General features: G+C 38.1%; 2 protein-coding genes across 2 annotated transcripts in view; both read right to left on the minus strand.

The window, feature by feature from the left end:
- LOC128862431 (glucose transporter type 1-like) overlaps positions 1-14,526 on the minus strand; it is an 87,094-nt gene that overhangs the window by 37,136 nt on the left and 35,432 nt on the right. Inside the window, 4 exon segments of the mRNA XM_054101041.1 lie at positions 47-324; positions 449-727; positions 832-956; positions 1,043-1,299. Of these exon segments, the coding sequence (XP_053957016.1) occupies positions 47-324; positions 449-727; positions 832-956; positions 1,043-1,299 (939 nt within the window).
- The window catches only part of LOC128862430 (uncharacterized), a 153,338-nt gene continuing 143,314 nt past the window's right edge, over positions 4,503-14,526 (minus strand). The window contains exons 6-7 of the mRNA XM_054101039.1: positions 8,010-8,175; positions 4,503-5,000 (exon numbers count right to left, since the gene is read on the minus strand). Of these exons, the coding sequence (XP_053957014.1) occupies positions 4,818-5,000; positions 8,010-8,175 (349 nt within the window). The 3' untranslated portion in view covers positions 4,503-4,817. The remainder of the gene's footprint in view (positions 5,001-8,009; positions 8,176-14,526) is intronic.

The following is a 14,526-nucleotide window of genomic DNA, read 5'->3' on the forward strand; positions in this document are numbered from 1 at the left end:
GTCACGAAAAATTACATTCAGAATCAAATATTTTTGTAATTCAAACCATTATTGCGCCAATGCCTATCGTTGAGAATTTGGCGCTCTCATCCGTTAAGCCGGAGCTCATGAACAACGACGTTGAGTAGTAAAGCACCGCATTGATACCGCTAAACTGTTGACTCAGCTGCATCACAATGCCGATTATCAATGGCGGCCGCAGTGTGGGCGAGCAGATTAGTTCCATGGTGGACATGTGGCTTTCGGACTGTTGAGCGCGCTCTTCAGCGCGCATCTCCTCGATATCTTCCTCCACCGAACTCGAGGCGCGTAGACGTCGCAGCGCTGTGATGCATAGATTTTGGGAAAGCAATTAAAAATTTTTAAAGTTTTTTTTAATGAATTTTCGGATGCATTTTGCAGTCTAATTTGTTTTTGTTTTCGTTGCCATGTTACTAAAGCAGCTTACCTCTTCTGGCTTCCTCTTCCCATTGTTTCGTGATGAGCAGATATCTGGGCGATTCCGGGCACACCGGCAGTAATATTAATTGCAATATTGCTGGACATATGGCTAGGCCAAGTAAAACTGGCCAGCCTTCATTAGTTCCTAAAATTTGTTCGATTCCCAGCACTTGGGATAGTAGTAAACCTATTGTCACAGCCAATTGATTTACGGTACCTAATCCACCGCGTAAGTTCAGTGGCGCTATTTCGGAGATATACATTGGCACCAACGATGTATTAAGACCTGCGGTACACATACAAAAAACACAGTGACAGTGGGAATAAATTGCTCAATTCACAGCTAAATTTATAAGTACAATTTTTCTTATTTTTTGATTGCCAACTCACCGCAATTAACACCAATAATAAATCGGCCGAGGAATAACATTTCATAGGAATGACTAACTTTGGTAAAACCCATTAGACAAGCACCCGATATGCCAAGCACATTATTTAATAATAACCCGCCTTTTCTGTAACATTCAAATGGGGGCGAAAAACGCCGAATTTATCAGTTACATTCCGTCGCATCCGCATGAATACTAAACACTTTGCTCACCTGCCAAAGCGATTGGCCATCCAACCGCCGCTGAAACCGCCCAACATGCCGCCAATGGCGAATATCGACACCGCCACCGAGTACAGCTGCTGTATGAACTCCTCACTAATGTCCTCGCCATAGCGATCCTTGTACACATCCTTCATGAAGTTCTCGATATTCCGCTCGGGCGCATTTATCACACCGGTATTGTAGCCGAACTGCAGCATGCCCAGCACCGCCGAGAATATCGAGTATGTTAGGAAGAAGGTAAGACCCTGCGAAAAAGAGAACGAGCAGAAACACAAATTGGCAACGTAAATTTGGCTTTTCTAAGATAATTTATGGAAATGTGCGCAGAGGAATATACAAAAGAATTTGAGTGCTGTACTCAATTAACTACGAATAAAGTAAAAATAAATAAATATTGTTCAAAATTGTATGCCAAGTAGGTTGAACCGATTGTGTTCGAGAATATGGAGTATGGTTAATTTTTTTTTTTTCAAATGATACAAATACAATGCAAATCAGAAAAAAATTAAGCGGTTTTGTGGAATGCTGGTTGTTGTTGTTGTAGCAGCATAAGCATTCGCATACAAATATATGCGAGCAATGCGGCTGAAACGGCAGTCCAAGAGCGGATAAATACATAAGAAACTATTTGCATTTGGTGGTATTTAGAGGTGTGCTGCCGAGGCCGCGGTCGATATTTTGTTGCATGCGTAATTGAGTTGTACCATTATTATCATAATAAAGAGAAATGATAATAATTTCTTAAAAAAATTGTATTTTATTTAAAATAACTACCGGCCCTTGAAACTTAACCACCCTTTATAAATCCAGGTGGTACAGGCTACGTAGAACCGACTGTGGTTAGAACAGTGGAATACTGGTTGTTGTTGTTGTTGCAGTAGTAACTTTGGAATACTGTTCATATAGCCTGATTGCCAAATTGTAGGCAAATGCCTATGACCAACTTTTTTTTTGTCTTTTTTATACAGTGCCTTAGAGTTTAAAATTGTAAGATACATCTAGGAGATCTACGCCATAGCAACAATGGCCTTCAGCTGAATCAGCTATAGAATTCAGCCAGTGCATTTTAAATACTAGTGAGTAGATATATTTTCAAGTAGGTAAAAACAAAAGTTTGACTGTTTTAGGCTCTGCGAAAGTGCTACCGTTTTCAACCACCGCAATCTAGAAGCCAGACCCAAAATTAGTGAAGAATCTACACAGAGATGGGATGCTGGTATAACTGCGCCAAAAGAACGTCCGTATGTGGGCAATTCATAACAAAGCTGCTAAAGGAAGTGGCAGAAAGCTTATGCTGATCAATAGTCGTTGAGGTTTCGGAATTCAGGCGCTAGGGAATGAAAATTCCTATTAGTGGCGCGAAATATTCAGCTCATCAGGAAGTGGATACAAAAGTATAAAGACACCACTTCAACAGCAGAGAGAACTAAGTTCTATGAACTAAGAACACAAAGTAAAAACGTAGAGCTAAATTTAAATTTATTCATTGTTGTCCTTTCCCTTTTCGCTACACAAGCACAGCAAATTTTCTATACAGATGCGAAGTTTAAAAGAAAACACGATTTAAGCAGGACAAAATAGCATCACACACTTACAATGCATCTATGTAATGAAATCATGGAATTTCAGTTGGGCAGGTAGAAGTGGCAGTAGTTCTTTAAAACAATGCACTTAGACTGTTGCCAATCCATTGTGATGCCAGAGTAGCAGTTTACTTGCCACTCCTCGTTAAACCATTTTTTCTAAGTGCAAATCCATTGATCTGGCTGACACTTATATCCCTAAGGTCTTCAGCATCATTCAAGGACGATGAGCTAAAGTATCTAAACCTAATGACATGCCACGGAGGAAAGTGACAGAGAAGATATCTGACAGACTCTTCTTCCTCCTTGACGGATTGAGTAGTGTCTTTGAGCACTTAGACATCCCATTATGTCCAAACTATTTTTGTTGCTTTACATGACAGACCATCGACTCATCTCGTGTTGGCTGAAGTGACAACGCTACTTGCTGCACACAGTTTATAGGTTGGGAGGACTTTTTATTACCAAGAGGGAGGTGAGTAGTAATGCCCGCTCTCGCTAATTTCTCCGCCTTACAATTCCTTGGTACTTAACCATACCCTGGGACCTATACCAAATGGATGCATTTGCGAGCAATGATGGAATTAGTGAAAACTCCATCACCTTTTGGTTATCGGGGTCTCTAAAGATGACTAGTTTTATTTAAAGATTTTTGTTGCTCATATACATAGATGAGTAGCATGAGATAGAGATAGGCCCAAGGACGATCGTGTTGTGAATACACTGCACCCGAAGCTATGTTGACAGACTTTGAAGGGCATGCATCTGTAGTTAATTACTATATTCACTAAGTGTTGCTCACTTGCGTAATTGAAGACCTGTAGTCACCTACATATTTATGACGAAAAGCTTCGACTGACTCGTGAGACCAGTGTTACGTGGATCAAGTAGACATCCAATTTTCTGGCGACCAAACTCCTATTTTTTCAGAATCGACCACGACATACTAAACATGCATATGTCCTGCGTGTGGAATCCCTTCAAGTGGGGCTCAATATGTCTTTAGTTGCCTTTATAAGCCAACTTATCAAAGGTTGGCTGCCGTCCTGTCGAAATGGCTTGTTCTTGGCTCTATTGTTAGATGATATTGAGAATGGTAGGGTTTTGATAAGTTGCTGTAACAACAAAATTATAACAAAATTTGTCGTAACGGACCGGATTTTTGTATATCTAGCCAAGCACTTTCATTGCAGTAATATTCTCTAAAGTTGTATGGGAACTATTTCGTATTGTAAGAACAGCGGCAGAAATATAACGGTCGACTTTCTTCTAGGGCTCGAGTTTTATATCTGCCCGTCGTGGAACGATCTTACACACAGGGTTCTTTATATGAAAAGTTTTTAAATGTTTGAATGTTTTTTCTGACGACTGGACTTGTTTTTTTTATATTTGAATCATTGAAGAGCCTTAATGAAGTAAGCATTGGTTCTTGAGCACGGAGGTATGTTAAGCGGTAAACCGGCTAGACTTTCTTTCAAAGGCAACTCCAATTTGTTGATTTCCAAGAAATTATATTGAGCAGTCGGGGTGGGGTTTCTCTTTCTTTGGAATTTCTCGGTGCCAGATTTACTTTAACTATGATAGCAAAAAAGGTATTTTTAATGAATTTTACTTAGACTGAATAAAATTTGACTATTTCATCTTACCGGATAAAAGTCTCAATTAGCTATTAAATAGTAATCCCTTTCCCCCAATCACCCAGCTACCGTTGTTTTATGTACATTCACGTTTCCACGAAATAAAGCAAAAGGCAAATCAAATTTTAAACTAAGTATTTTAAGTAACTGAAACAAAAATATATGTAAAAGATTTATAAACAATAAAAATGCAAATCAAGTTAAAAAATTACATAATTCTTTATTTGTGCTTTTACATGAGACTTTTGAATTTAAATAGATTGAAATAAATATATTTCATAACACAAATATAAAAAATAAATAAATATTAAAAAAAAAAAATGTCTATCTAATAATAAACGAACTAAGATTATGAAGAAGCGGTCTGTATTGGTAAATGTCATTATGCGCAAAACTTTGGTCCTACATAAATGTAAGCGAGTGTAGTTGCTAATTGATTTTTACTCGAATGCAGTTGTTGTGTGAAATTCTGAATTTTGAATTTTGCATTTTCGCACGCATAATGAGATTTGTCATTTTGTTGAACATGAATATAAATGAAATTCAAGTATTAATTACACAACATGGCAAATAATTTAAGCTACAAACTTGTTCTAAAAGTCTTAGCTTCCGTCTGTGTGTGTGCTCCTCCAGTCTGTCGACGTATTCGCGCAGCTCTTCGATTTCTTCTTTGACTTGTTGCACGGTGTCCAGTTCGTGTTTAATTGCAACCATGTCCCGTTTCACCTGAAATATTTGGTGTAAATGTAGTAATTAATGAAATTTCGATATTTTTATATTAAGTTTATTAGCACTCTATTGTTTACTCAAAACATGCCTAAAATGTATAAGGAAGAGTTTGATGTAATTAATAATTAATCCGAGCAAATGCCTCTGATATATCAATACGAATCCCTATGAAAAATTTAGTAAGTAGAAATCAACTGTCAGTTGAGAAAACGCTTGCCACTGAAACCATAATTTTATAGTTTAGACAGTTTAGTAACCTTTTTTTTAAAAACTTGCGCTTACAGCCTTTTATTGGGTGTTTGTCAGCGCTCTTTTTCATCTTTGTGGTGCACCTGTTGATGTTTCTCCACAAATGGAGGGAACTACAGTTTTATGCCATCTCTAAACCGCAGTTGGTTTTTTTTTTTATGAGGAGCTCTTTCAAACCTAATAAAGAATCTTTGCAAATATAGAAACGCACTCGGAGTTTTGCCACTGCCTGTCGAGGGATGACTGCGATTAGAAATACTTTTTTCCTATATTTTTTCCACCATTGGGGTAACCACAGCTTTCATTCTATGTTGTTAATAATAAAATTAAGCTTGCAGATTTTTGTATGGTAATTCTATACAACCGACTCTCTCGACGTAAATATTTACAAATGCAGGGGCTACACGGCATGGCATAGGCTTATTGGATATTATTAAAAACTCATAAAGGTAACAAACTAACATATTTAGGTAAGATCGACGATAGCAGTAGTTCCATTGAAGGTTCCAATAAGGCAACGACAATAAGATAAGGACAAGCTTCCGTAGTACGGACATATAAAGGGTGGTTAAATTTCAAGGGCCGATGTTGAGTGTGAACCACACCTAAACGTCAAGCTTTTTCCTGCATTTCCTTTGGCATTTTTCAATTTCAAACTAACTCAATTTGAACCATGGAAAGATACACAATCAAGTAATGCGTTAAAGCTATTCAGGCTTATTATGAAAGCGGGCGTTCAAATCAAAATGAATATCGCGCACTTCGTGAAGAAAATCATCTTCAGTGATGAGTCACATTTTCACCTCAGTGGATTCGTTAATAAGCAGAATTGCCGTATTTGGGCTAACGTTAATCCAAGAGTGATTGCCGAAAAGCCAGTGCACCCACAAAAAGTGTGACTGTTTGGTGCGGTTTATGGGGCGGCGGCATCATTGGGCGGTATTTTTTCCAAAATGAGACCGCTCAGGCAGTTACTGTGAATAGTTTTCGCTATCGTGAGATGATAATGAAATTTTTATGGCCCGAATTGGAAGATATGGATGTGGACGATATGTGGTTTCAACAAGACGGTGCCACTCGTCACACCGCTAACGAAACAATGGCTCTTTTGCGCGAAAAATTTGATGGCCGAATAATCTCACGTCGCGGCGATGTCAATTGGCCGTCAAGATCTTGTTATTTGACAGCGTTGGACTTCTTTCTTTGGGATTATTTGAAAAAAGGTGTACGTCGCTAAGTCAGCGACAATTCAAGAGCTAAAGGATGAGATAATTCGGCACATTAACGGCATAGAACCTCAATTATGTTGGACCATCGGATGGAGGTGTGCCACCGAGGCCGGGGCGGCTATTTGACCGATATTTTGTCCTATTCGTAATTGAACTATACCAATATTGTCATAGTAAAGAGAAATGACAATAATTTCCTAAACAAATTATGTTTTATTCAAAATCAACACTGGCCCTTGAAATTTTACCACCCTTTACTAAAACAGTAGGCAAATGTTCTTTTTTTAAAACAATTTTGAAGTTTTTCTAATCTTCATATTCCGTAGACCTTGCAAAATGGAAATGTAGAATAATCAAGATTTTTTTACCAGTTTTATATTTATCTTTGCCTTCTTTTTATATGTATCTACCCCTTTCTCTATCTCGCTCTTTGTCTCTATATCTATCCTGTTCTTATACCTACCCATTTTTATCTCTAACTTCATCTCTTACTTTATCTTTATCTTTATCTTTATCTTTATCTTTATCTTTATCCTTTATCTTTATCTTTATCTTTATCTTTATCTTTATCTTTATCTTTATCTTTATCTTTATCTTTATCTTTATCTTTATCTTTAGTTTTATCTTTATCTTTATCTTTATCCTTTATCCTTTATCTTTATCTTTACTTTATCTTTATCTTCATCTTTATCTTTATCTTTATCTTTATCTTTATCTTTATCTTTATCTTTATCTTTATCCTTATCCTTTATCCTTTATCTTTATCTTTATCTTTATCCTTTATCTTTATCTTTACTTTATCTTTATCTTTATCTTTATCTTTATCTTTATCTTTATCTTTATCTTTATCTTTATCTTTATCTTTATCTTTATCTTTATCTTTATCTTTATCTTTATCCTTATCCTTTATCTTTATCTTTATCTTTATCTTTATCTTTATCTTTATCTTTATCTTTATCTTTATCTTTATCTTTATCTTTATCTTTATCTTTATCCTTATCCTTTATCCTTTATCTTTATCTTTATCTTTATCTTTATCTTTATCTTTATCTTTATCTTTATCTTTATCTTTATCTTTATCTTTATCTTTATCTTTATCTTTATCTTTATCTTTATCTTTATCTTCATCTTTATCTTCATCTTTATCTTTATCCTTATCTTCACCTCATACGAAATATTTGCATGCTTTTCCTCACCAAAATTAGTAAGATTACATAATTCCTAAATATGAAACAGCCTGTGCCGCGCCACAAAATGTGTCCTGAATGAAGCTTGCCTAGGACACTGGCTTGAAATTTGTTGCAAAGTGTTATTTGTAAAATGCAGATTTTACAACTTGAGTGCTAAAATAAATACTTTTAGTGCGTGCGAGTAGCATTTGCATGTAGTTGCATTTTTTAATTAAGACTAAACGACAACTGAAGTGGGATATCAACTTTAGCTGCCAATAGAGCTACATTTTAGTTTATTTATATATAAAAATGCATAGAACAACAAATACATGCGCTGGTATTTTTCCACCACTTACCTCAGACACCTCACTTTGACAACTCTCCACGGATTTGGTCAGCTCTTGTAGCTGTGTACGTATTTCACACAAGGCGACTGTCGTCTCCAAGTGTCGATCGCCTCTTTGAAGCTCATCCAGTTTGGCTGATAAATTTAAACTCATTATTGATACCTGCTTTTGCAAACTGCCGGCATTCAAGTGACAATGTGACATGGCGACAATCGGACGGGCGGTCATTCAAACGCAATGAACGCAATTGCATGTTATTAATTTGATTGGCGATCCAGATGGTTGGTCGTAAATGTGGCAGTTGGTCATGTCATAAAATTTCAGTTACAGTTGAGCAAATTGTCACAACCACACATGCACATCCATCATTGCAATTGTATTTGTGAAGATATTATTATATTAGCATGTGTGCGTATATGGACGCGCAAGTTGTGCAAAAATAACAACGAATTCCCGGTGCACAGATTGTCACGAACACGCGCACATTTCAATATGTATTTGTATGCGTGCGGGCAAGTCATTGTTGGAGTTATTGCGGAGCGACGTAATTTCATGTTGCGCATTTCAAGGCGAAGTAGTAGCAGGTGGCGTGGCAAGAAAGTGAAAAATACATATTGAGTATAGTTGAACGAATGGAGTTGATTAGTAAAGAATGCCAGAAATTTGATTATGAGCGAAAAATGCGAAAATGCAATTTATTTACAATTTTATTTACAAATGTACTCGAATATATAATTTTTAATTTTTTATTTCTCATTTTCATGAACATACAGATTATTTACATAGTCGTGGAGGAGAAAAAAGTTGGATATATATGAAGTATAATTGAATGAAGTATGCAAAGGAGTAATGCGAACCAACAAATGCTTTATTTATGAGTTGCTGCATGAAAAGTGTACAGTTAGCTGCAATGCATGTCAAATATAGATGATTGTATGAGTGCGCGAGTATTTGCATTCTTTATGTTTGTAAAGTATTTGTGTTTTTCTGTATTGTAAATAGCGCAACACAAATCATAACAACAAAACTAAGTTCACCGCTTATTCGCTCCAATGCTAAGAAACTGAATGGAAATTCTAACCAAAGCAAAGGGAAAAGCGCAGCAGAGGAACAGAACTCATGGCATTCTTAATATTAATAAATCACAATCAAATGAAGAAAAGAACTATTTTTAAAATTCAAGTGAAGTATTTAAATATGAAATGCGGTATTCTGTAAGTACGAATGTGAGTGTACCTATACCAGGTAAATGTATGTTTGTAGCTTGGCAACTGGTTTCTGCTAACTGCAGCAGGGAGCGCGTGACTGGCATATGGATGGGCGAGAGGAGTAGGATTGGAGAAGGATTGCTTTTACGCTTTTTACAAGGCAATTACGAGTTGAATATAGACGAATGCCTTGACATACATAGAGGTACGCGTGCCTGGGGCCTTTTAATTGTTAGCCAACATTAGCGATCTGAGATTTTTTCTAAGTCTAATTGCGTGAATTTCAATTATACTTGTTTCCGAACACGTGATTTATATGGCAGAAAATCGTAACGTCGTGTGCAACATAAAAAAAAAACTATATTAAAGAAAGAATTTCAAACACCAGCGAGTTTTGCGGAACTGCAAACCTAACTTTATTGTACTAGAATTGAATGGAATATGGAACTGCATATCCAAAAATTTCTGAATACAAATTTCAAGAATTTGCGGACACCTTTTTGAAATTTGTGAAATATTTGTGAATTTTGTAAAAAAATGTATAGCTTTAATTTAAAACGAGTTTGCTATGCAATGAACTATATTTTTAGAAGAAATTAATGAACAAATTTTTCATGAAACATATTTCAAATACAGGGTTGCCCATATTCGAAGGACCCGACGGATTTCGATGACTCTTTGGGCCCATTCCAATCGACGAGGCTTGTCCGCAGGCAACAATCTTTGCGTCAATTGAATCTTATACGGGAATAAATGCAAATCAATGCAGATAATTCGTTGTAAAGTGGTCTGAGCAATGCCCAACTGCTGAGAACGGCGATTTTGGGATATCCTTGGCGACGTCTCAACACTGGCCCGTACAAGAGCAATATTCTCATCCGATCGCCTTGATCGGTTTTGATTTGGCCTCTTTTTATTAGAAAGAGCATCAACAGTCGAAAACCTTTCGTACAAACGTTTAAGGGTGCTCTTAGAAGGCGCACTTTTCACATTATTTAATTTTTATACGCACGTTGAGTTTTCACAATTGACTTCTTTTGTTGAATGTAAATTTCAACAATTTGGGAGCGCTCGCGTGGCGTGTACTGTTCCATGGTAAAAATCTGCTTGGACTGACGCTTCCAACGCGGTATGTCATTAAGCGATCTGACGTCTCTGTCAAAAGATACAGGGTTGCCAGATGGGTCCGTCGAATATTGACAACCCTGTATTGTAAAGAGATTAAGTAACTGAATTATGTGAGCAGCAGTCTTCGGAAAAATAGAGTTATTATGGATGACGAACATCAAAAACGCGTCAAAAACAACGTCAAGATCACGAGTTTCTTTGACTGAGACAAGATTTAGATTTGAAGCATTATAAGTTGAGCAATGAGAATTCATGAACTGGGATAAACGTCAAGTGATAACATTTATTATAGTTTGGTTTGCAGAGTTTAATAATTCAGAGGGCAGTATTCTCTCCAATCTCTCTACAATCCGGCGGAGCAGCATTTCTCGTTCTCTACGTACCGCCGAAGAAGATATCGGATTCCAGCGAGCCCAAAAAAAGCAGTTGGTACAACGAGGAATGTCATGCTGCCGCAGAAATAAAAGATGTTGCTTATAGAGCAACGCTGAGGTCGGGCGCAACGCGAGCCATATCGGATCGCTACCGGAAGCTGAGAAAGGAAGAGAGACGTATTATCAGAATGAAGAAATGAGAGGCCGAAACACGTGAGTGCGAAGAGCTTGAGATGCTGGCCAATAGACACAACGCCTGAAAATTATACCAGAAAGTGCAGCGGCTTACTAAAGGTTTAAAGACCTCTTGGCGTTTTCCTGCAAGAACAAGGACGGCGATCTGGGGACTGACATCCAGAGCGTCTTTAATTTGTGGAGGCAACACTTCTCGAATCTGTTAAATAGTGGCAGCTGTGCATGTCACAGAGAAAGTAAAGGTCCCGATATCCCACCCCTTGAAGACGTGAGAACAGCGATAGAGCGGCTAAAGAACAACAAAGCCGCGGGCCCGATAAACTGCCGGCTGAGCTATTCAAACATGGCGGCGAGGAGCTGGTAAGGTTCATGCATCAGCACCGATGCAAAATATGGTCGGATGAAAGCATGCCTGCCGATTGGAATTTAAGTCTGCTCTGCCTAATCCATATGAAGTGTCTTGCAATCTGTGCCAGTTTCCGCGGTATGAGTCTGCGAAATCTCGCGTATAAGGTTCTACCAAGCGAATTGTGTGAAAGACTGAATCCCACCGTCAACCAACTGATTGGACCTTATCAGTGTGGCTTTAAACCTGGAAAGTTTAAAATCGACCAGATATTCACAATATGCCAAGTCTTGCAAAACACCCATGGAAGGAGAATTGACACACACCATCTTTTCGTCGATTTTAAAGCTTTATGCGACGGCACGAAAAGGAGTTTCCTGTATGCCGCGATGTCTGAATTTGGTATCCCCCCGAAACTAATACGGCTATGCAAGATGACTTTGCTCAATACCAGCAGCGCCGTCAGAATTGGGAAGGACCTCTCCGAGCCGCTTGATACCAAACGAGGTTTGAGACAAGTTGAGTGGCTGACGTATGACTTCTTTAACCTGATGTTGGAAAAGATGGTGCGAGCCACAGAACTGAATCGCTCACGCACAATGTTTTATAAGAGCCTACAATTGCTGGTGTACGCCGGTGATATTGACAGCATCGGCCTTAACAACCGCGTTGCTCGCTTTGCATTTTTTAAGTTGAATAAAGAAGCGAGGATAATGGGTTTGGTGGGGAACGAGACATAGTCACCCAGAGTTATCAAACAAACAGTTGGTGCACTCGATTATCGGCACCCACGTCACTGTTGACAGTTATGAGTTCGAAGTTGTAAAAGACTTCATTGATTTAGGAACCAGTATTAAGACTAATAATAATGTCAGCCTTGAACTCCAACGCAAAGTCTCTATTGCCTACAGGTGCTATTTTGGATTCAATAGGCAATAGAATATAAAAGTCTTCTCTGAACGAACAAAACTGCCATTCTATAAGGCTCTCTTCAGGCCCGACCTAACGTATGGCGCAAAAGCTTGAATGATGACCACATCCGTTGAGGCGTCCTTTGAAGTGCTTCAGAGAAAGATTCTGCGCAAGATTTGCACGTTGGCGACGGCAGGTATCATAGGCGATGGAACAATAAGCTGTATGAGGTTCACGACGACGTAGACATAGCGCAGCGAACAAAGATTCTGCGGCTCGCCTGGCTAAGTCATGCCGTCCGAATGGTTACAAGCCGGAGAGGCTTTGAATGTATTGGATGCGATACCAGCTGGTGGTAGCAAAGGAAAGGGAAACCCTCCTCTGCGTTTAAAAGATCAGGTAGAGAAGCACTTGGCATCACTTGGTGTGCCCAACTAGCACCGGGTAGTACGAGAAAAAAGCCGCCAGACCCAGAAATTTGTAAAGAAAGTGTTGAATAGTCTCTTTCTCTGTAGGATCCCTACAGCTTCTGCAATGGAAGTTGTACAGAAGTCCCAGTTTTCGCGTGAGTTTCGATCATCCACATTGTGACCGGTGCACACCACCAATGAGGAAGAAGAAGAGATTTGCTTGCAGAATATGGAGCTCCTAGCTGGTCAGACAATAGTCGCGATATGTATTTATAGAAATTTTATTTAAGATTTGGTACCAAAAGTAACAAGAATTTACTTTTTTTAAAGGCCAATCCAGCTTTAGTTATAATACTGATTATTTATGTATGCCCTCACGTGAAGATATATCAGAGAATATCAGGTAAAGCTTGAATTTGTGTTGTTTAAGGATATAAGGAAAATATTTGTTAGACCAGAAATGTCCGCTCCAGTTGTGTTGGGCTGAGTGCACAAATATCACTATGCGTGTGAGTCGTAGCTGGATTAATTTTATAAAATTTAATTCTTTCTAAAAGCGTTTCAAAGAACTATGTTTTTTGTTTATTTTGCATTTATTAAAGTTAATAAAAAAATTAATTTTGGAATTATTCAATAAAAATTCGTTTGTTGTGCTTTAGTTTAAGTCTGCTGAAAAAATGTCTCGCATTATATTTAGGTTTTCTATTGTTCATTGCATATCCGTTTATGACTTCATTTGCATTGTTTCAAATGTGTAACGAAACCTCTGCATCTCACCTGAGTGTCATATCGGCTACAATGTACGGGTAGCTTTCTCGCACCGCATTCGACGGACTACAACAGCGTTGGGAGAAAGCAGCTTTGAAAGCAACAGATTTAACTTTTTTGCACGCACGTTTTATGAAAGCCATGCAGCAGCATTTCCTGCATCCTGCATGCCTTATCCTGCAGACGTGCCGTGCGAACAATGCGAGTCGAAAGTGATAACAACATTTGCATTGCGGCCCACAAAGTAAAGCGCTTATGAAGATGATGTGAAACATAAAAACTTTTAGTCCATACGTAAGCATGTAGCTACATTTGTACGTCTGTATGTATGTGTATCAGTGCTTAAGTAAATAAACGCGTGAATATATGACAAGTCGATTGCACGGAAATTGTGTGCCAGCAATATTTTGTTTTTGCTTTTAATGTTTGCCGTATTCATTCGTACATTCATGCAAACGAGTATCTGGAATTAAAGGGATTGCCAAAGTTACCGAAGAAAAAAAAGGGTTGGATTGTACTCGTATATAGAAAATATTGCCAGGGCCGAATGCGTACTTTGAAAGTGGAAAAAGGTGAGATTTGCACCAAGTAATGGATTTTCTCACAAGCCTATCCCACTGAATGTTGTGAATTTCTGGCCATAATCCCAACAAATATCATAGAACCTGATACGACTGGCTGGCTCTTAGCTCTTTTGCAAATTCAAATAACCATTTCGAGATACCCGCTTTAAGACGATGGAATACAGAAGAAAGAATTCGCAGCGAGAACTGAAATTGATTTTATTATAATGGTTTAAAGAAATGTTTCGATAACTATATTACACGACCCAGCAGACTTTTATGCCAAAAAAGGGGCAGAAGGGTTATTTATTGGACCAACCCCATTTTTCGGCTTTAACAAAAATAATATAAAACAGGGAACCAAAAATGGATCCAAATAAAAATCAGGGAACCCTAGAACGGCACAAGCGGCCTTTATCACTCCAAAAAGTTTTTGAACTTCAATGCCAATAGAGCAAAAACCGCTCTAACCTTAGATAAAAAGGGCCTCAGATTAGAGTCTATGGAACACTTAATTACCAACCAATTACCAGGCATTAGGCCACAGGAGACGCAGAATCCTAAGCTCGTACCTACTAGAGGAGGAAGACCTCCTAAGGAGCTGGTTCCATTCCTCGGTATG

The sequence above is a fragment of the Anastrepha ludens genome, chromosome 4 (assembly GCF_028408465.1).
Source record: "Anastrepha ludens isolate Willacy chromosome 4, idAnaLude1.1, whole genome shotgun sequence".
Lineage (NCBI taxonomy): Eukaryota > Metazoa > Arthropoda > Insecta > Diptera > Tephritidae > Anastrepha > Anastrepha ludens.